The sequence below is a fragment of the Apis dorsata genome, unplaced genomic scaffold, assembly GCF_000469605.1.
Source record: "Apis dorsata unplaced genomic scaffold, Apis dorsata 1.3 scaffold_156, whole genome shotgun sequence".
NCBI lineage: Eukaryota > Metazoa > Arthropoda > Insecta > Hymenoptera > Apidae > Apis > Apis dorsata.
Window position 1 is genome coordinate 168,215 of NW_006263446.1, and position 22,867 is coordinate 191,081.

Sequence of the window (22,867 nt, forward strand, 5' to 3'; positions counted from 1 at the left end):
TCGTTGGAGGATTGCGACTGGGATTATTTCGAGAGTGGGTCTCTGCCGCTGCCTGCCGGAATTCCGGTTGCCATAAGCACGAACAACGTTGGCACGGAGACGACGAGCGCGGCTCAGGATTGGAGCTGTTGTCCTGGACGCGGGTCCACTGCTTGTCAGGTGGGTTGAGTTTGTCACTGTTGATTGAAAATTATGTTATTAAAGATCCTGTCCGCGGATTCAATTGATTCAATGCATTTTTTAGGAAGCTTGGATTTTGGATGAAAGAATCTATTATCAATTTCGTCGTTGCAAGGTGATTAAATTTGCATGGAAGATTTTTTTTTTTAAAAAGTTTGGAAAATATTTTGTTAAGGATATTAGAGTTGTTTGGCTGAAAGTTATAAAAATTATAGTATTCAAAATTGTTTATTTTAGTTTGAGAAATCATTTTGTAAATTTTTGAGACACTTTTTTGATTTTGTTTGTTAAATGAGTTGAGTTTAAGAGATTAATTGTTGATTAAAAATTATGATTTAAAAATTCAGCTGATAATGAATTTTTTAGGTAGCTTGGATAGTGGATGACGATATTTATTATCTCTATCATCGTTTTAAGGTGAACAAAATTGCATGAAAGATTTTTAGATTGAATTTTTTTTTTTAGAGAGTCTTGGAAAATTGAAATGTGAAGATATCAGAATGTTTGACTATAGATGTCCAAAAATTTTTTTTTATTTTAAATTACTTGAATTTTTAAATTGTCTTGGATGTGATTTCATGTCTTAACAAATAAGTTGAATCATTAATATTATTATCTAATCAAAATTGCATGGAAGAAATTTAATTTAAATATAATTTAAATAGCAAATGAAACTACTTTGGAAAAAAAATAAATAGAAAGACAATGTGATAATATTGTGATAAATAAATGTTTATACTACTACAGATGTCTAAAATTTAGAAAAAATTGAAATATGGGAGTTTTTAAAAATTATTAAAAATCATTTCTTAAATTTTATATGAAATAATTTTATAAATTTCTCTTGCATTTTCTTGTCTATCTCTTATCAATATTACGCTGTAATCTGTATCTATATGTTACGCAATTTTTATCGTCATTGCAAAAATTCAATATTTTTTTGCAAATGATCATCAAATACAATTACACATTTATTTATATTATAACTTATAAAAATAAAATTAAATTGAATTAATTGTTAATAAAAAGACAACAATATTAAGATACTCTTGATAATTTCATAAATATTTCCGCATTAAAACATTTATCACATTTATCTTATTTAAGTAAATAAAAAATCAAGAAACTTCACAAATATCTTTCATAATAATTTAAGATGATGTAATTCAATATCTATTCTATATTTAAATATTTACTTTACTGCTAATTGAAACTGTTTGTTAATAAAAAGACAACAATATTAAAATACTCTTGCTAATTTTATAAATATTTCCATATTTAAACATTTATCACATTTATCTTATTTAAATAAATAAAAAATCAAGAAACTTCACAAATATCTTTCATAATAATTTAAGATGATGTAATTCAATATCTATTCTATATTTAAATATTTACTTTACTGCTAATTGAAACTGTTTGTTAATAAAAAGACAACAATATTAAAATACTCTTGCTAATTTTATAAATATTTCCATATTTAAACATTTATCACATTTATCTTATTTTCACAAATAAAAAGTCAAGAAACTTGACAAAAATCTTCCATAATAATTTAAGATGATGTAATTCAACTGTATTTAAATACTTATTTTACTATTAATTGAAACTGTTTGTTCAATTAATTCAAAAACCTAATAATACCAATTCTAACTTTTCATCATTCCCTTTTCCAGGCCTGTGGAGGTTCTCGAGGAGCAAACGTATTACCAGTACCAGTACCAATTCCAGTTCCAGTCCCATATCCGGTCCCAGTCCCGGCATCTCTGTGGACCAGCGACTTTGCAGCAGCCGCATCCTCCATGATAAGTCGCAGCGGCGATGCCCACTCAGAGCCAGGAACACTGAGGTTGAGAGGCGACCCAGCTGCACCCTGGTTCGCCTGGCACCCACGATTCAACCAACCCTTGCACGGTTCCAGACTCGATCCAAGGTTGACCAACGTGTTCGACCCCGCTACCCTAGGTTCCTTCACGCCCGACCAAGTGTTGTACTCGACCATCGAACCATCCTCCATACCGACCACCGAAGAGCTTCGTCAACGAATGACCAACCTGCACATCAATCGAGACGAGAGCGACGATGCTGCGAACACGAAATCCGTGGAAACGAGGCAAGAGGCCGCTTTGCTGGATGTTTCGAGCGAGTTGAAAGTTGTTGATCAATTATCCACCGATGTACAGATAAATAAGGATAAATTGGAGGAGTCGAAGAAGGGAGGAAGCGATGACGAGACGAAAGAAGCGAAAGAGGATGAGGAAACGAGCTGTCAAGATTCTGTGAGCGTCTCTTTTGAGAACAGAAGGGGGCAAAGAATGTACGAGGACTCTGGCAGTTCTTCTGGCCGATCCTCGGCGGATAGTAGCGACTTGGAGGACGATTCCTCGTCCCACAGGTTCTCCAGGGTGTTCGTTGTGAACGACGATTCACTCACGAGCGACAATGACATTGAAGATAATGGAGACGAGGACGAAGATTCTGATTCCGCTGCCGAGGACGGTATCACTTTGAAGAGAGTCACGGCTCTTCCCGACGAAGAACCTGTGGTCCTCCAGTACGTTAGATTCTTCAACGAGGACACGAATTTTGAGAATGCGAATGGAGAAGATTCGGAGAAGGATAGAACGAGATCCAGCTGCAAGGATGACAGCTTGGAGATGAAAGATACGTCTGAACGAGATGGGAATGTTAATGAGAAACGTAGATCTCGAGGTAGAAGGCATAATTTAGAAATAAGCGATAAGAGGATTTCTTTGTCGTTGCAGCAACGAGAGATGCCCGAGGAAATGTACATAGCGAGTGACAACGATTGTTCAGAGAGTCAGATCGAGTTAAAATCTATAAAAAGTTTGGATCCTGACAGCATAGAACCTGTTATATTCGATAATTCCACCGAGAGCGTTGTAGAAAGGGTAGAGACAGTTATGGAAGAAAATAACCTAAAAATCGTCGAGGTTCCCTTACAAGATGAAACAGAATCTAATAATGAAAATAATTTGGATAATCAAACGCAATTGTCATCCACCGATACCTGGGACTCTAACATAATTCCAGACTCGTTGGAGGTCTCTGCACAGGAAATCGTGAACGACAACGAGGAGAGTTCGAAGTTTCACTCAAGAATCGAAAATCACATTAATTCCGAGGATAATAACAATCATTTTGAAACAATAATCGGTAATTCTAAAATAATCAATGATAATCATTCGTGCGCACCAACTGATTCAAATTTAAATATAACGGAAAATTCTTTAGGATGCGAGAGTTTCACCAGCAACGAAACGAACACGACAGGCAGCGAGATAAGCAGCGACGAGCTTCACGAGTACGAGGTTACATCGTCAAACGCCATCTTTTTCGAAAACAATGATTTACTGTCACGATTGAACAAAAGTAACGAAGAAAGGACATCGTGGCTGAATCAACAACAAAGCAACAACAAGAATGCCAATTACGAGGAATCCGGCATCGCGGCATCGAACAGCGCGAGATGGAGGGAGCAATTATTATCGCAAGTCGAGGGAACAATCGTTGAGCAACCTTTGGAGGTTATCGATACCGAGATCGATTCATTACCAATCGCCACGGAGGATGATCGATCGAGTCGAACTGCATCCAAAGATGGCGCGACAGGAGACGACGACACAGAGTCAAAATCAGACTCGAACGTGGGCAAGATCGAAACAACGGTGGACAAGATACAAGAAACGTTGAGCGCAGGTAAAGCGGATAATGCGCATGACAGCACGGTGAGAGGCGAGTGTTCTGCCTCTGGTCAGGTAGTAGGAGAAGTGGGAGGTGGAGGTGGTGAAGGTGGTGGTAGTGGTGGTGGTAGTAGCGGCGTGGAAGAGGGGATAGAAGGGGTTTCGACACGGTTTCTCTCAGTCGAGCGACGCCCGTCCATTGGAAAGGAGAATGGATTCCCCGCTGCTGCGTCGACCAAGGATTCTAACATCAGAGACAACAGTTTTATTCATCAATATTCACCAACGACGGCCAACAACAGCAACAAGTACAGAAGCCTCGTGATGATCACCCAGGAAGCATCGTACCAGCCGGTGAGCGTGATCACCTCGGATACGACAACCTTGTTGCAGCCGGATGAAGTGCACCAGGCTAGCCAAGGCCTGGCTGGCTACTTCCAGCTGGCATTGGAGGCCGTCTCGGAGCAACCGCATCGCAAGAATGGCCAGGGACCGAGGAAACCGTTGATGGTGAAGCGTTTGGCCAGTGTGACTGCGAATCATTCGGAAACGGAGGTAGACAGCGGGCTGAGTGTTGGTAGTGCTAGTGAAAGCGACGATGTTTCGGTGAAAAATTCGGCGAAAATTGGTAACAAAGTGGAGAGCAACGAGGAAAACGTTGGCAAAGAGCGTTTGGTTGGTAACGAGCATCGTGAAGGCACAAGGACACGTGTCTCGTCGCAGTCCAGCGATGAAAATTCTGCTGGCGGTGGGGTGGTGATCTTGGAGGAAGGCCTGGCTGACGATGATTCATGGGTGGAAGAGGTTTCTCACGACGAGGATGAGCCTGGAGCTACGACGGCCACCGAGGAAAGCTCTGAGGATGAAGCCAATAATCTTGGGGATAGGGAAGAGGAACTTCGTGGCTATCATAGACAGGCTATCGACTTTACTTTGCACACCATCGTGGAGGAATCTTGCGAGGAGAGCGAAGCTGAGCCCAGTTTGGCCGCTGGCAGTCCATCCAAGAAGCAGAGACCTCCGTCGGCCTCTGAACTGGAGAAGTACTTCTTCTTTGGCCTTGGTGGTGATGGAAATAATTCAAGCATGGGTTCACGCGAGGTGGACAGTCTTTCAGAGACTTCGTCCATTTATTCGGAGGGTTTGGAGTCACTTGGACAGGACGAGGCTCCAGGAAATGGACAGAGTCAGGAGAGGTCGAATTCTGGAGAGGGATTTTTGAATTCATCCAGATTGGAAAAATACTTTTTGTCGGAATTTCTAGGGTTCGATCAAGACAGGAGAGATTCGGATGGTTCCGTAGGAAGTGATTCTGAAGGAAGACCCAGTCCAGAGGCACAGAGAAGGAAGAAGCTGGTTCGCGCGAGAGGTACCGGTAGATCGCACAGTTCTTCCTTGGATAATTTACTCGCCCTTACTCAAAGTTCGCAGAACTTGAGCTCGCAGAACTCTCTTCAGGATTTGAGTTTGAATCAGGATGCGCAAGAGACGCAATCAGAAGGCTCATCCACGGAGACTGATGGAGCAGATGATGGACAAACAGCGGCCTTTGGGACGGATGGACAATTTGACACTGTGAAACGGAAGAAGAAGAAGCCTAGAAATCTAGGCACGCAGAGTCCACGTGTTCCTGACGATAGGAATAAAACTCCTGAGCCTAACAGAGAAATGGTGTTGGTTGGAGAAGTAGTGATGGAAAATGATGCAGAAGCTATTAATTCTGAGGACTCTGAACGAGCAAAAACACCTCAACCAGAATGTATTTTGTCTTCTTCTTCCTCTCCATCCGGTACCGTCAATGCTTCTTTAACTTCAACGTCGCTTGTCGATTCTTCCAGGAATGTACAAATGAGTTCAGGAGAATCTTTGAACTACAATCAAAGGTCGAAACAGCAGTCAAGAGATTCTGGATTTGTAGGCAGTTGTGACGATCTTCTGCAACATCAGAAATTACCAGAGGATGGCCAACCTGGTTCCGAAATCAGTCAAGAGAGTGGAAAAGATCGTTCCAATAACGAAACTGGTGAGAATGTTCAAGATGCGAATCAAATTTCCAATGAAGGTATCTCTGGAATCGAGAAAGGAAACGTGGTTAAGGTAGATCATCATTTAAGTCACACTGCGCTGCCTCACTTGCCAAACGCTTCTCTCTCGAGGAAGGATAGCTTCAACAATTGGTCCAGTGACGAGGAAACGAACTTGATGATGTCCAAGATGAGACAATTCTTCAAAACCATGGTGGCCAATTCGAATGGGCAAAATCAGAACACAACTAATGCAAATTCAAGCGCAGCTTCACCTGCACCCAGCCCTAGATTAGCGGGCTATGCATCAAAAGCCAGATTATGTTCACAAAACCGTACAAAGCCACCTCAACTGGTATATTTTGAAAACGAATTGACTAGATTAATGAAAACAGTACCAGGGATTCGAGACGAACAAGTAAGAGAAATAGTCGAATACCTTAGCTCTGAAGACACGTGGTCAGATTCATATGATAGTTCTGATTACACTAGCTCCGACTTGGAAGGAGCAGCAGGTGGTCGCAGATCAGCTTTACAGGAACAGATCTCGCAGAGTTGTCAACAAATTATCAGCAAATTTGACACGACGTCGGGTGACAATCTATTAGACAAAGAGAGAGAAGATAAAACTGTGCCAACTCCTGGAATTCAGCCACCCTGTTTAGGCAGAGATACTGCGTTTGTGTATCAGAAATTAGTTCAGAGTTTCACAAAGATGGCAGGTGATGGAGTTAGTTCTGATGCCAATTCGACACCGCACAGTAGTCCACCATTGATAGCTAAAGTGATGCATCATATAGGTAGTAGATTGGTTGCTTTAATGCATGAAGTCTCTGAAGGTGGGCCAAGTGTGCAGCATCACTCCACTAGTTGGAGACGTTATTCTCAACATCACAGAACACCTTCCTCAGCTTCTACCACTGAAGATGATGATTCCACTTCAGATTCTACTAATGCACCTTCGTCGACGCATTTGCAGTTACCCAGATCAAAATCTCATGATCCTTTATTGTTGATTAATAGTCATCCAGCAGCTTCCACTGGACAAGAGGGAGAGGAACGAGAAGCTAGTGATTATGAGAGGTTCTCTTGGAGAGGCAGCTTTGAATCAGCGCTAATGGCTGCTGATTCTAGGACGAAATTAAGCCTTTTGGCTTGTTCTGGAGATAGTGTCGGTGCTAGTGCTAGTGCTAATGCCTTAGCAATGGCAGCTAAGAGAAGAAGTGCTGGAGATTTGTTGTTCAATCCTAAAAGCTTTTCAAGAGAACAATTGGACAGAGTTAGGAGCTGTGGTTCCATTGGGGGTGGAAGTGGTGGTGCTGCCAGTGCTGGATCAGTGGAAGAAAGAATCTGGAGTAATAGAAGAAGATCATCTGTTCCTGATGCTAACACAAGAGGGGAATCTGGTAAGTTTATTTTATGTTTATTTTCTTTATTTGAATTTCTTTTATTGTAAATTTAAAATTTTTTAAAATTTTCATGAAAAAATGAAATAATTGAGCAAGATATTAAAATGTTTTTTGTTATGAAAGAATGAAATGATTTAAAACAAATTAAAATTTAATTGGAAAATTAGTTTAGAAATGTAAATATTTTTGAAGTACAAATACAAATTAAAAAACAAATTAAAAAATTAAAAATAGTTTGGTAAACAGAACTCTATTCAATGTGAAAAGTATATATCAACTTGAACTTTAGAATACATTTGTGATACTCTTATGATTCTTAACATTTCAAATGAAGACAAACAACATTACACAAGTGTGACATAATATAGTATACTTTTGATGATGAATAGAGGAGTATAATAAATTGTTTCATAATCGTAAATTGCATTTTTAAATTCTTATATAATACTTTAAAATAAACATAAAATTTCTATATATACATATATAGATTTCTTCTGAAGAGTTAAGAAATATGCAATTATGCTAATGACATAATAAAAATAATTTCTTTTCTGATTCTATCTATTATTTTGAAGTAATCTATTCCAAGATTAAATCATTTTTAACCATATATATTATTAATTCTGTTTTATTTCCATTTTCAACATTTTCTTTTTGATTCTAGTTTTTTTGTTTACATTTTAACTTTTTAAATATCTTTTTTGTGTATAATATCAGTCTATTATAAAAAATAAAACTGTAAATGTGATTTGAATTGTATATCGTAATGAATGACGTGGATGCAGCATGGATAAAGAATAATTGAGCTGAGTGAATGTTTAGAGTATTGATTGCGAGTGAAAATAATTCTGAGAATATAAATGAGGATTGGAATGTATGATATCACATGAAGATTTATCTGCATAAAAAGAATATATCTTTAAGAACATAATGTGATTTACAAGAGTAAGAATTGTTTTTATTGTAAAATTTTTTTAATACTAAATAGTATTTGTAAATTGTTTAATATCTTAGTTCTAAATATTTTAATTAGTTCCATGAAAGATTTAAATTCTCTTTTTTAGGATTAGAGTTTCGAGTACACAATAGAATATTTAAATATAATAATTTCAGAAAATTTATGATTGAATACCTTGAAATCATTAGATTCTATAGAGTGTATTTATACTTAGAATTCCAAATTTTATTGAAAACTCAAAAGAATATTTTTTGGATCATCAGAGTCTAAAATTAAAATATAAAATATTAGTTTACGTCAAATTGTTAAATTTTATAAAATTTGTGAATAAATTTTGATCTACTAAAAATAAAATATATCTAGAACTCAAAATTTAAGAAAAATCTAAATCGATTGAATCCAGAGATCAAAATATAAAATCTCTGTCATTCTTAATTACCTACCACCAAACGTCAACCAAATAAAAATGCAAACCAATATATTAACAGATACGTCTACAGGTGACGAGGACACCGAAGACGAGCTCGAGTATAGTGGTGAATCTCGAGCAACGACTCTTCCACGCGGAATGCAATCTGCCATCACTGCTGCTACCAATTCTTTACCACGTTTACCAGCGTCCACCGCACCTTCCGGTTTAACGACGACGTCAACCACGCCATCAACGACAATGCACAAAGCGCACAGTGTCTATCATTTTTTGCCTCAACATTCTGGCGTGAAATCGGCCAGATACCGTCCTCCAGGATTCGCGAGGAACAGCAATGTTCCTGGTGTATTGGGAGGACCAAAACGTGCGGTCAGTGCTCCGGGACTCCAGGTCTCAGGATCTCAGTCTTCCAATGGAAAACGGGACAATTCGAGGTCGAGAAGGCAGCAGACTATGTCTCTCACGCCTGGTAAGTCTTCTTCCAAGTTTTCTTTATTATGTATATTTCTTTTAAATTATATGTGCATTAATATTCAAAATATATATTTGTATTTATTCTTTTATATATCTTTCTATGAGCATGATGATTAAAAGAATTATAAAAAACGTACAGATCATTAGAAAATTCCTTAATGAATATGCAATCATATATCTGAGTAATTAAGAAAATCTGCAAACAGGAAAAGTAATGTGAATCCGTGCTCTATAAAGTCGATGTTAATTTGTATTTAAACATACTCTCATGGAAAAGCATGTTATATCTTACCGAGACGAGTTAATTAAGATTGATCTCCATTTAAAGTGAAAATCTATTTACGTAGTATTCATGGATGAAAGATAGGTTGATAAGCATGCTATAAATGAAGATATGATGGTTTGTGATTCAAAATTCTCCTAGATAAAAAATAATTTAAAAAAATTTTATAATGATATAAATTTATTCTTAAAATTTTTTTATTAAATTTCTTAAATTTGTTTTTTTAAATTTAATAGAAATAAATATAAGTGAATGCATTTTGAAAAGATTATGATATAAAATAAAAATTAATTTCATAAAAGTTTCATAAAAATCTTTATAAATAAATTATGAAATAATTTTATTTTTGCAATTTGCATCCAGAGAAGAATTACATTATATGATTCGTGTTGATACTCTTTCAGTTACTCAATCACTCGCGATTTCGCTGATTAATCAACAATCTCTCATTTTCGTTTCCACGTTTGATCAACACGATTAATTGCGAAACGTAAACTGAAATAAAGTTACGAAACTTCTCGATCCTGAAGAATTTTCTGCAACTACTATTTCTATATATATTCAAAACAAAATCATTATCAATTTTTATTGAATTAAAAATGAAATAATCATCGTAAAAATATTTTTATTATTATTGTTATAAATTACGATCAACATAGGATCAATATAGATCAACATTAATATTTTTTTACTTAAAATAATAATATTCTTTTTTATTTTTTCGTGCACAATGAAAAAAATATACGATTTCATTGAAAGAAATAAAGTTAACCTCAAAATATATCAGAAATTTAAAACTACGCAACTTTTATATTTATCAATTTTTCATTAAACATTTCATAATTTAAAACTTATTTGAGATATGCAAATTGCATGAGTCACTTGTTATAAATAGAATAAAATAAACAAAAGTATTCGTTTTAACTTATCTAAATGAATATTTAACACATTTTTTTCAATGTTTACTAAATTTTTATAGTTTGAAGTCAAATCCAACAATACAACACGTTAATATCACTAAACAAGACGACTAGAAAGTTGAAAAAAATTAATCGTATCAATATTTAAAAGAAAAAGGCGACAGTCAGAGAGAAATCTGACAGTACGCATACGCGAGACACAACGTTATACCGATCGATTGTCGCACCATAGGTCGGAACGAGAGGAAGAAGAAAAGCGGAAAAAGAAGGGAAATCTCGAAACAGTTACACCTGTTACACTCCAGTAAATAGTTTAAAACGTCATCCATTTACAAATAGCGTTCTACTTATAGCCATGACTCTTGAAATCGAGTGTCATAGATCGAATTTTACGAAAGTTACTCTCGTGAGAAAAATAATCGATTTTCGATTTTTGATAGTATCGATGAATTTTTTTAGTAATTATATATGATCAATTTTTCTGATCATCTTGTTAATTTAATATTCTTTTTTATTTTATTTAATATTATTTGACGAATTTTAATTTTGATCAAATTAATCTCACACGAGAAAGAATCGATTTTTAATTTTCGATAGTATCTACGAATCTTTATAGCGATTGTTTGCAGTTGATTAACAAAATCGATTTTTATAGTCGATTTTTCCAAGTATTTATTGTTGATTTATAATAAATTTTTCTGAAAATATTCTTTTTTATTTCATTTAATAAAGTATTGATTTATCAGTGATATTATTATTTCAATTTTAATATTTATGATATATAATTATATAATATATTATAAAGAAATTTTTAATTTTAAATACGTGATAAATAATATATTGTATACTTAACCTTTAAAGATTAATTTTATAACAATTGTAACCTTTAAGATTTAATTTTTTTATAACTAATTTTTATTATATTTAAACCTCATAACTCTAACTTTTAAATGTTACTTAAAGTTATTCTAAATCATTAAAAAATTAATTAAATTTTTCGAAACTCGAATCAAAATTCTTCAAAAGAAACAGAACATATATAATAATAATTTAATATAGGTAACAATTTTAAATATATATATTTAAATTTTCCTCTTATCTTTTGTCACAAACTTTCCTAACCTAACCTAATAAAAGCAATGCTTCCAATTCCAGATCTACATCCATTAAACTATCACAACGTTATGATAGACATTTCACTGCATATGTTTGCATTCCAATGAAACGATAAGTAAAAAAAATTTTATGGTATATATAACATTTAGTTATATAACATTTAGTATATATAACTCAGTTTAAGCTTGAATGGAAAGAAATAGCGTAGAACTGCAAACTCCATTTCCCTTGCTTTCAATTCGGCTCGAATCACGCGAATCAGTGATTCGTGGGCCCATTTCTATGGCAAACTCGTGAAATTTGCTCCAGATTCGTGTCACGTACCATAGAAATTGTTTCTATAGCCACGTTTGAAGTAACTAAGTGATAGCAGAATGATTTTGTCGTTAGAAATCCTTAAAAGTATAATGGATTAATTGATTGACTTCGAATTTTTGTAAGTTGATATTATAAAAGATATTTAATACACATTTATGAAACATTTTATAGAGAATTGATTTTAAAAAGCAAAACGATGGTAACAGAGACAGAACTATTGTATCTATCTCCTTTGTTTTATTTAATGCAAATTTCAATTGACTGAATTCAAATATCAAAAAGAAAATTAATGATTCATTTCCAAAGGGAGTATTAAATATCTTATCCTAATTCTAAGTAGAAAATATTAAAAAATTATTTTTGAAAATTGTAATTCTTATAAAATCAATACTTTGGTATTATTTTTTCTATCATAAGAAGAATGACAAAATATTTTGATTAATTGATTATATATAAGATTTTAAATTCAATTATATGAAAAGGAATGAAAAGGAGAATTATGATTTGAATCAACTTTATTTTTGGACAGTCGTTCGTGCATTGAACGGATCGTTTCCTCTTTAAAACATGGCATCCCGAAAGGGTTGATTTTTATAAGGGATGAAAAGGAAGAAGAGAGATCCTTCACTCTACAGACCGATGATATTATTTTCACTGCCACTCCCCAGTTGCATTCGTGGCTCGTATGGATCAATAACCGAGAAGACCACTGTGATTCGAAACTCTTTAATTAATTACCGATTACAGAGAAAGATAAGAGAAATTAATTAAAGAAGGAAATTAATAGGAACAATAAACTAAAGAACTGTTTAATTAGAATGAAGGTAAATATTTTAAATTTTATCATCATAATAAGTGATATAGTTCTATAATAAGATGTATATAAGAAATATGTTTTAATGAAAAAAATTGTTAAAAAATATAGTAATAAGTTATAATTAACAAATATATAAAAGTTCTATTAGTATAAGAATTATATTCTAGATCTATTAGGAATTTCTTACCAAAAGAATTTGTTGAAAAGTAATTTAATTAGAAATAATAATTTACAATGATATATTATATCAATTCATATAAAAAGTTGCACAACAAGGAAATTTTTATTGAAAGAAACAATTCACAAGCCAACAAAAATCAAAGTTTTAGAAGGATAGCAAAACAAGTTCCTTTTTACATTTCTTTTTCTATTAGATATGGAAGAGTGAAAATTAATCTTTGCTTTTTACATGAGGAGCTGTTGCAAGACACTTTATTTTCTGAAGCAAACAAGACAATACACTTTCTCGAAACCAACGATCCCTCGTTCCAACCATTCTCGTAGCCGTGTAACTTTAAAGCTATATAAATTATTTCAACCGGTGGAAACGATCACCTTTCAGTCGCCAGTAACCATTGCATTTTCGTTGGAAAAATAAGGAAAGTAACGATAATATTCGTATCTTATCAGAAACGTGTTTGCAATTCGTTACATCATATTCCGTTTCAAATTAGAAAATTAAAATTGTTAACAGTTCGTAGGATCAATTGCAATTTACAGATTTTGCTTTTCGAATAAATTACAAATATTTATTTTCAAAACAATAAAATTTTACTTCGTACATAACATTTGAGTAGGGAAATTTAGCATGGGTTGAAAGTGATGTAGTATATTCTAATCATCAAATGTTTCATTTCAATAATGGATGGATTAGTTCATCAAAATTTTTATACTCGAAAGAATTGAGAACCACGGGTAGAGGATAAATTAGTTACTACACGTATTTTAAATAAAGCATTAGTGTTGCCAAATAAAGCACAGTGTTCTAACTTGGGTGCTCGTTTGAGCACAGATAGAAAAAATTGGATCTAAAATTAGATTTCAAATACAATGCTATAAATTATTTCTCTGACCATTCTCTGACTATTTATCTAAACACATTTTAAACTTTGATATAATCCTTAATAATTCTTAGACCATTATCTTTTTTGATTTTTGAAGTTAATTTATTTATCTTTTATAATATTGACTATTACAAATTAAATTTCAAATATTCTAATTCTGTGCATTACAACTGATCTTATTTTGAATTTATATGAGAATAAAAAATATTTTGGTTCAATAGTTAAATAAAGAAAGATATTACGTTTTTATTTTTAAACTATAAATTGAGGAATTATATAGAAATAATAGAAAATATGGAAGTAATTCAAAAAATTTTACGATCCATCATTGTGATTCACATAAAATTTAATGAAGCGTGTATTGAACGGTATTAGGTATTTAAAGTTTTACGGTTAAAAGATTCAGTATAAAAGGAGTAAATTTTGCCGACCTGAATAATAAGTTTTAAATAAGTCGTTCAGAAAATGGAAGATGGGAATTTCAATTTCTTACTTCAGCAATTTACGATTGATTCACTTTTTTTCATTTCTAGTATTCTGGAGAGAAGAATAATGTCAAATTTAATTTTAATGAGTCAGTGAAATTTTGATGAGATTTCTATTAAGATTGAAATTAGATCTTTTGTAAGATATAATTTAGTTATAAATTTATTATTAGTATTGATTTTATAAGTAACAATAAAAATATATGTTAAATTGAAATCTGTGTTAAAAACTAGAATGAATGGATTAATTTTTCATTGTTTAGCTTTTTAAGTCTAATTAAATTCTACTGGAAAATTAATTCATTTTCCATTTCTTTTTCAATTACTTTCAAATCTATCCTACATCTTCATCCAAATATAAATTTCTTTACTTTAATACTATTCATTTGTTGTACCTTTTGTTATTGATTATTTATTCAATTTTTTATATTATTTATTTAAATTTTCAACAGAAATTTTACTTATAAGTATACATAGAAACATAGATAATAATTTTTTTAATTTCATATCAACATATACTTCATATTTTCCAGTCAATTATTTTCACTTAATTTGTCACACTTTCTTAAAATCATTATCATTTGCACAAAAAGTTTATTCACACGCCAAAAGAGAACTTATTCCTGTAAGTTCACTCACCTTTCCATTATCTAATCTTTGACATTTACCAGTTTTCATGAATATCTCCATTATAAATGTTTAATTTCTTTTTTTCGTTTTTTAAACTATCTTGAAAATGACATATCTTCCTATGCCTTTAAAACTACCTTCTCATCCTTGTAATTATTCGCTTAAAATTAACAATAGTTACATCGCATACAATTATAAAATTGTGCTAGTCAGAAAAGAACCTAGGAATACATTAGTAAAGACGTTCCTCTGCACGCTTAAATGTGATCAGTTTCACTGTAAGGCAATTAAACACAACGGTTAAATAGAAATTAAGTTTCTGTAACATCACTTCCTGGCATATTCTTCTGCTCTACTAATTTGTCGGCAAGATGGTGGCGAACAATACAATTTCACTTTGTACACCAGAGTTGCAGGACATTTCTGATTTTATCAGATCATTGTATAAAATTGTTTGAAAATTTATTCGAGAAAGAATAAGATGGAAATGAAAAAATGCGTTTTTTAATTAACACTCTAAAAATATCGCGAGCAATCATTTTCATTGATGAACAATATGATTAAACATTTGATGATTTTTTGAGAGAAAAAAAATTAAGAATAAAAAAAATAAGCATTAATCGAGAATTTTATATACTAATTTTTGTATTTATTTTGGCTCAAGACATATGATAAAAAAAAAAATTAACGATAATTTATTAGCAATTGTAGCAATTTTTATTCATTAAAAAATAATTTTGCTATTTTTTTTTGTCATTGTAATAGAATTATAAATAACATACATTTTTTGTAAATACACGAGATTAGAATTTTATATTTTAAATTATTCATAAGTTAAAACATATATATTTGAAGTGTTTTTTTCCTTAAAAAGATTATATTTTATATTTTTAATTTATTCTTCTTCCATATTCTTATTCTCCTGTCGTCATTCGTACTCATAAAAATCATTCCAAATACAGCAAAAATCTTTACCAATTTTTCTCTCTTCGTACTCTTACGAATTCAATGAAAAAGATATAGTTGAATTACATTTATCATCAGTTACTCTTCCGTAAAATGGCAATAGCTCGCGAGAATTGCGACACGCGTTCGAATTCAATACCGAGCAAACCGGTCGCAATGTTACTCACTTACATACGAATATTCCACGAGTTTTTCATACGGTGCACAGGCGCATGCGCGCGCGCTAACTCGTAAACGGAGAACGTACGCGCGTGAAACACACGGTGCGTTGCTGGAACGCGCGGAATTATGCCGAGCACGCTTGGCATAGCGAAAAGTTCCGATGAACTATCCACGATTGGATACTGCGAGCTGAAAACGTAGATACAGTTTGTCACAAAAGTATCACTGTATATTTTACGAAAGATTGTGTATAAATAAAAAAAAAGGAACTAGATTTTTACGATAATACGTAAAAAGAAGGAAATGGAGGGTATAACTTTTTTTTAGAGATTAACTATAATATCTGAAGACAGAATAGAAATATTTTATTATAATATTATATATTGATTTGTTAAAGGATCGAAGTTTAAAAGTTTGCCAATTATTATAAGAATATATAATTGACAAAAGATTATTGTACTTGCGAAAAGAAGTAAAAAATATAGAATAAAATTTTTTGATTTGAAAGAATACTTTTCGAGGAAATCCAATCTGAATGTTCTTGAAGGATGCATTAACTAATAATGAGTCTTCGCCTTATATATTCAATTTCAATTTTCTAAAAAACGAAGATTTAAATAAAAAAATTGTATTCTACATTTTTTCTTTATTTTTAAATGTAGAATAATTTTCTGTTAATAATTCGAAATAAATTATGTTAATAATTAAATAAAATAAGAAAAAATATATTAATGATAACTCGAAAAACAAGTTTTTGATCTTTTTGATCTAGAATTCATTTTTAAAGTGAAGACACTTAAAAAGTACTAAAAGTCTTAAAGTTATATAATTCAAAGTTTATAATTTAAAATTTTTGCAAAATTACACAAATTAATTTTAATCTAAGACACTTTAGAATGACTCTACGTTACCAAACGATAAGATAGGTCTCAAGGAGCATTACTCTGCCATTTTTCCATAATTCCGTACACGTTTCACGGTTTAGTGCATTGTACACAAATATTTTTATTTTAAATCATTCTCGAGAGATATCTTTTTTACATGTTAACTCTATATATTAGTCGAGGTTTTTGTTGCAGGAAATTCAAACGCACGTGTTTCCGCTGATCAATTTTCTATATATTTCCTGCGAAAGAAGTTAATGTTTCTCTGTGTTTTGTCGTTGATTAAATACTTTATTTAAAAACTTTGTTTTAGAATTTAATTTTTAATCTACTAGATTAATTTATAATTTTAGCGTTAAAAATAATTTATTAATAATAAAATATTTTATATTAAACGTATATTATAAAACTAAAGAAAAAAAATCTTCGTAACATTTTCGTATTATACGATACTCTACATGTGAACAATATGAATATTAAAATAAGTACCATAGTTTCTAATCTATATTTTTATTATAAAATTAATCCAATATTTAAACAATATTTTTCATTAAATATAAACAAATTAAAAAACCAAAGAAAATTTGTATAATACTTTCGTATTATACGATACTATAAATATTCCAAAATCCTTATTTTAAAATAACTCAATCATGTATTGGAAACATGAAAAAAAAAATAGATATGTAAAATATGATATTTTCCAGCAACAAAAATTCAAACATTATAAATAATACTGCCCTTTTAATTATATAACGATGAAAATGAAAAGTGGCAACGATCAATAAGCAGGTTAGGTCATAATTTATCACCATACAGAATACAGAACTAGACATCGTGTTTTTTAATGATGTTAGTTGGAAAGTCGATAGACACAGCTGGTATACCGGTACCGACATTTTGAAATGCGTGTCACCTTTTTGCGTGATCGAGAAAACGGTACTCGACTTGACGAGCTCGAACATTCTAATTTTTCCACCGCTTTTTTCTCCGATGATTCTAATGTGCACACGACAATCAGACCTTTTCTATTCCACGCTACATTTAAATTACATTGCACTACTTTTGATTGATTTTCACGGAACATTTTTTAATAGCGTAACAGAACAAACAAATTCATTGAAAAAAATTTTTAACACGAACTGAAATGATAAATTTCACGAGTGTTGTAATTTTAATATCTAAATTTTAAGAAGAGATAATATAATTGTCGGAAAATTTGTAGATCGATTTTTATTTTACAAATGTACGATTTGTAAATTACAATTATTCTTACGAAATTAGAGTGAAATTAAATTTGTTTTGAAAAGAAAGTATTGAATTTAATAATTCAATAGTTAAATCATTTCATTCTATTTTTTTCTTTAAAATTAAACGTAAAATTGTTATGATGTTGTAGATTTTCTGATTAATCATTGTTTTTTTGCATTTTTTCAATGCTATTCGAATAATGCACGAACATACAATTTTCCACATGCTTCGTTATTAAATTTACGTAAGAGACCTAATTACTTTTGACAATTTACATTAATATGCAAATGAATTTAATAATTAATATCATATATATCATATATATTAAATATTAAAATGTGATATATATATATTAATTTACAAATGGAATTCAGGTAACATTCGATATCAACAATCCCTGAATCTTGGGTATTCGATATTCACGTCCTGATATTCAATGTTAACAACTTTCAACTCGGTGGTATTCGATAGTAACAATATTTCAACCACGATAAACATTCAGAATACTTAAATCATTCTATCACATATAAACAAATTTATGATTTTTAATTTAACAACTTTTAATTTAATTGCAACTATTGTGAAAATCAATTCAATCTTCGAATTCCATAAATATTCTTCCTCTGTGAGATTTCGATGTTTCTATTCGGTGAAAAGTACTGTTACTTGCAAAAAAAAAGTAAAAAAAAAAAAAAAAAAAAAAGAATTGTTCAACTTCACTGCCTCTCATAATTATTCATAGAAAAGTACAACGTTGAAACGATTCTTTCAATTTCAATAATTATTCTAAACATTAATTCTCTTAAAATATCTATTATTATAATCTAATTTTATTTCAATCTCGTAGAATAATTTAAAAAATTTTAAAATTAATCATTGTTTCTTTTTTTTCTATAATTTTTGATATAACTTATAATTAATAATTATGTTTCTTTTCTAAGAAACAAAATTGAATTAATTAAAATTAAAATTTGTGACATTTCATTGATTGAATGAAAATTATAAATTGTAATCACTACTGTGATTTGATATTTAATGCGTATTGATTACGTTAAATATATCAAAATTAATTAGATTATACAAGGATTAATTCGATTAATAAATTTTAATCAAACTGTAATAAATTTTTCAACATAATGTTACGTTTCTTTTTGTGAAATAGCGGGCATATTTTCACTTGGGAAAAATACATTCTTTCCGCGATTATTATCTTCTGCCCAATTCAAGAGTTACGCTTCGATAGAGTAGTCCGATAAATATGACATAATAACGTTCGTTCATATACGAAAAATATTTTATTCCCTTTTTTTAATCGATTCGCGATATTTTCACACAACTTTGCTTATTAATCATATTAATTCACAAGGCAATGGATGAATTTTAGCGACAGACTGTTATAAAACAATTTTTCGGAAAAAATTATGACAGATGGCGTTGAACGGAAGTCACGTGTTTTCGGCGGATTATTTAAAATTTCATTCAGTTTAACCTTAATAAATAAAAGTTAATCAATTTAAATTATCGAATTATTAATCGTTATTTATTTATTAATTTGATCTAAATAAAAAAAAAAAAAGATTAAGATTGCAGAAAAAAATTTTAATTTTTAATTAAATTACATTATATGAGTATATTCACTTATACACAATTGAAAATTCTGAAATCATTAAGAAATTTTGTAATTAAAATTGAACGATCGCGCCTGTATTTATTAAAACTAATAAATTTTATTTAACTTGGTAGAAATTTTTTAGAAAGATCATACCTCTCTTCTATGTTAAAACACAATGTGTATAAAATAGCACAATAATGTTTTTCATATTAATTCGAGCACGATTCTCGTTTCTTGCGATGAGATTTGATAAACGCAATTTCAACTAAGCGAAATACTTTGTTGCAATTAATTCAAATTGTTAGCCGCCAAAGTAAAGAAAGTGTGACAAGAACGCGGGAACATAATAACCTCAAGCTTCATTAACGTGAGGAATCGATAATTAAAATTCATGGAAGGATTAAGAAAAAAAAAAAAAAAAAAGAGAGAGAGAAATTTTTCGAATTATAGAGAAACTTGTACGTAATGACATGATTAATATATTATAATTAATCACGTGTATTGCTTCAAAAAATAATATTTCGATACTAAAATTCTTAAAATGCACGAGTTACGAAAGGTTTTTTTTTTTTCTCACTACAAGCATTCACCTTGACACACATTTCTCCAATTCTGCAATTGCTCGTAGAAATTGCACCTAAATCACCACAGCACGATAATACAAATTTCTATAAATCTATGAATGATTACACGTGTTTATTTGCTGCCTTACTGAATAAATATAATTTTATCAACTTGTATTTTAATTTAAAAAAATACCAACAGATGAAGTAGTTGAAGTAGCACCATCGTGAAAATAATTATGTAATTATACCTCTGATTAAATTTTTATCAAACTTTTATCAAATTTATAATAATATAATAAATATATAATATAAAATAATTTTTATGAAAACCAGTTCCAAAAATTAATACAATTTGATATTGTATTCGTAATTCTAATATTAATAATTGATCCAACGTGATTCCATTAAATCCTGGACAAAGATAACATATAATACTTTCCCATAGCTCGCAAAGATAATATTTATTATTGAATATTTAAGTAAATATTTGACAATACAGAAATGGAATAGAATTGGAAGCAGATGTGTCGATTCGATTGGAAAATTTGAGACACGATTCACAATTGTTGTCCCTTATCGCAATGAAACCTTGAACGTGAAAGTTCCTGCGCATTCAAGCCGGAAGACAGGAAGCAAAAATCAGTTTTATCGTCCCCCCTTCGCTACATTATCAGAAACTGCTACGAAACGAACTCGTCAGTATCGTGAACGTTTCGCTTCTGTTTAGAACACGAGGATAAGTTTAAATTTAAAAAAATTCCTAAAACGATTCGAATTAAATTCAAGTTATAATTCACAAGGAATCTGAAAAAAATTTTCATAAAATAATATCTTTACAAAATTTAACGAAGCTTAAACGATAAGTTAAATTCAATTCTCAGGACAAGTTTTAAAAAAATTCTGCTTTCCTTTCCACAATTTTAAATCCGTGTTTCATTATAATTTTACTTCATTCCAATTTCTCCCCAAATAAGAATCTTCTTTGAACTTGTTAAATCAATCCAAATAATATCATTTTAATTCTCAAGATTGCTCGAACCGAGCAAATTTCCACATTCTTCAATTTTCAAGGGAATCAAAATTAAATGAAAAATAAATCCTGAAACGTTCCCTCCCCAAAGGGGGAACTCTTCTTACTGAAAATGAAGAGCGGCGGTTACACAGCGTTCAACGCGTCAAATGGGAGGTGGACGCTGAGAAAATTGGCGCAACGCGTCAATCCGTTCCTTGATTGCTTCGTCCTGCCCTGTTACCCGAAAGCCAACGAGGAGGAGGAGGAGGAGGAAGCAATGGACGAGAAGGTGGCGAGGCCGAAGATTGAGAGGATGGAGATGAGGGGAGGAGGGGAGTACTCGGAGGAAGACCCGTTGACAAGAAACGAGATCGCGATCACACCCGTCGACGACTCGTTCCCCAGGGAGGAGGAGGGGGGGAATCACAATTACAACTGCGAAGGATCGAAAGAATCCTCGAACGGGGATGGTGGAGCGTTCCTCCTTTTGGAGAGTCCCTCCTCCGTTCCCTCGTTCGGGGTGAAACGCGTGGTGCTCTCCAAAACGGAGAGGAGAAGGAACGGGAAGAAGGAGAGCGAGCCAAGGGCGGAAATATTTTCGAAGTGTGTGGTGGACGCGAGGAGTGTTTCTTTGGAGGAGGAGGAGGAGGAGAAGCTGTTTCCCAAGTGTCGGGCGCGGGGGCAGAGGAGCTGGAACGATTCGTCCGGGGATGGAACAAGTTAATCGAAAAAATGAAATTTGCTTGAGAAATGCTTGATATCAATTGGAGGATATGATAAAGAATAGTTTGAAACGATTATATATTTATTATTTAGATTTCTTTGAATCTTGCGTGTAAAAATACTCGATTAATGAAATTGAGCTTGTAATGAATAGTGATGATTGATCGTGTGGCTGATGCACTTTTTTCACTTTTGTAGACGATGGAAGCAGCTTGTCGGAAGCGTGCAGCACTCCGATCATCGGCGCAGGATCACGAGCAGGCTCTAGTCACACGGTGATCGACGTGGATGACATGGATTCTGGATTGCATTCTGGACACCTTGCCACTCGGGCATCCTTGTCCAGTCTTGGAGTAAGTATAGTTAGAAAGTTAGAAAATTATTTCTTAATCTCAATATGTGGTATTATATTTGACAAGTTCCTGCTTGTCTCTCTTTTTTTAATATTTTTTAATTATTTATTTATATTGTTTGCACCATGATATTGAAACGTATTTTTGAGGATCACAAGTATAAGTATTCGATTATAATTTTTTTCAGGCACGTTCAGATTCGATGGCGTCGGTTTATAGCGGTGCTGGTGAGGGACGGTGCTGTCGCTCGGTGGTCGTCACCGGAGAAGTCGAATTCGCGTTGCAATATGATTATAAACATCTAACGTTCGAAGTGCACGTAACGAAATGCAAAAATCTAGCACCCGTTGACGTAAAACGCAAACGTTCAGATCCGTAAGTAACGCATGACTCATGGTATAATGATCTGTCAGATTAATGTATCTCTTTGAGGCACAAATATTTTCAATAATATTCAATAAGCATTAGAGAAAAATAAATTAAATATTCATGGTATAATGATCTGTCAGATTAATGTACTATATCT

General features: G+C 32.0%; 1 protein-coding gene across 1 annotated transcript in view; it reads left to right on the top strand.

Moving 5' to 3' along the window:
• The window catches only part of LOC102671748, a 48,085-nt gene that overhangs the window by 20,359 nt on the left and 4,859 nt on the right, over nucleotides 1-22,867 (top strand). The window contains exons 10-16 of the mRNA XM_031509470.1: nucleotides 2-159; nucleotides 245-295; nucleotides 547-597; nucleotides 1,857-7,314; nucleotides 8,764-9,174; nucleotides 22,187-22,341; nucleotides 22,529-22,716. Coding sequence (XP_031365330.1) covers nucleotides 2-159; nucleotides 245-295; nucleotides 547-597; nucleotides 1,857-7,314; nucleotides 8,764-9,174; nucleotides 22,187-22,341; nucleotides 22,529-22,716 — 6,472 coding nt within the window. The remainder of the gene's footprint in view (nucleotide 1; nucleotides 160-244; nucleotides 296-546; nucleotides 598-1,856; nucleotides 7,315-8,763; nucleotides 9,175-22,186; nucleotides 22,342-22,528; nucleotides 22,717-22,867) is intronic.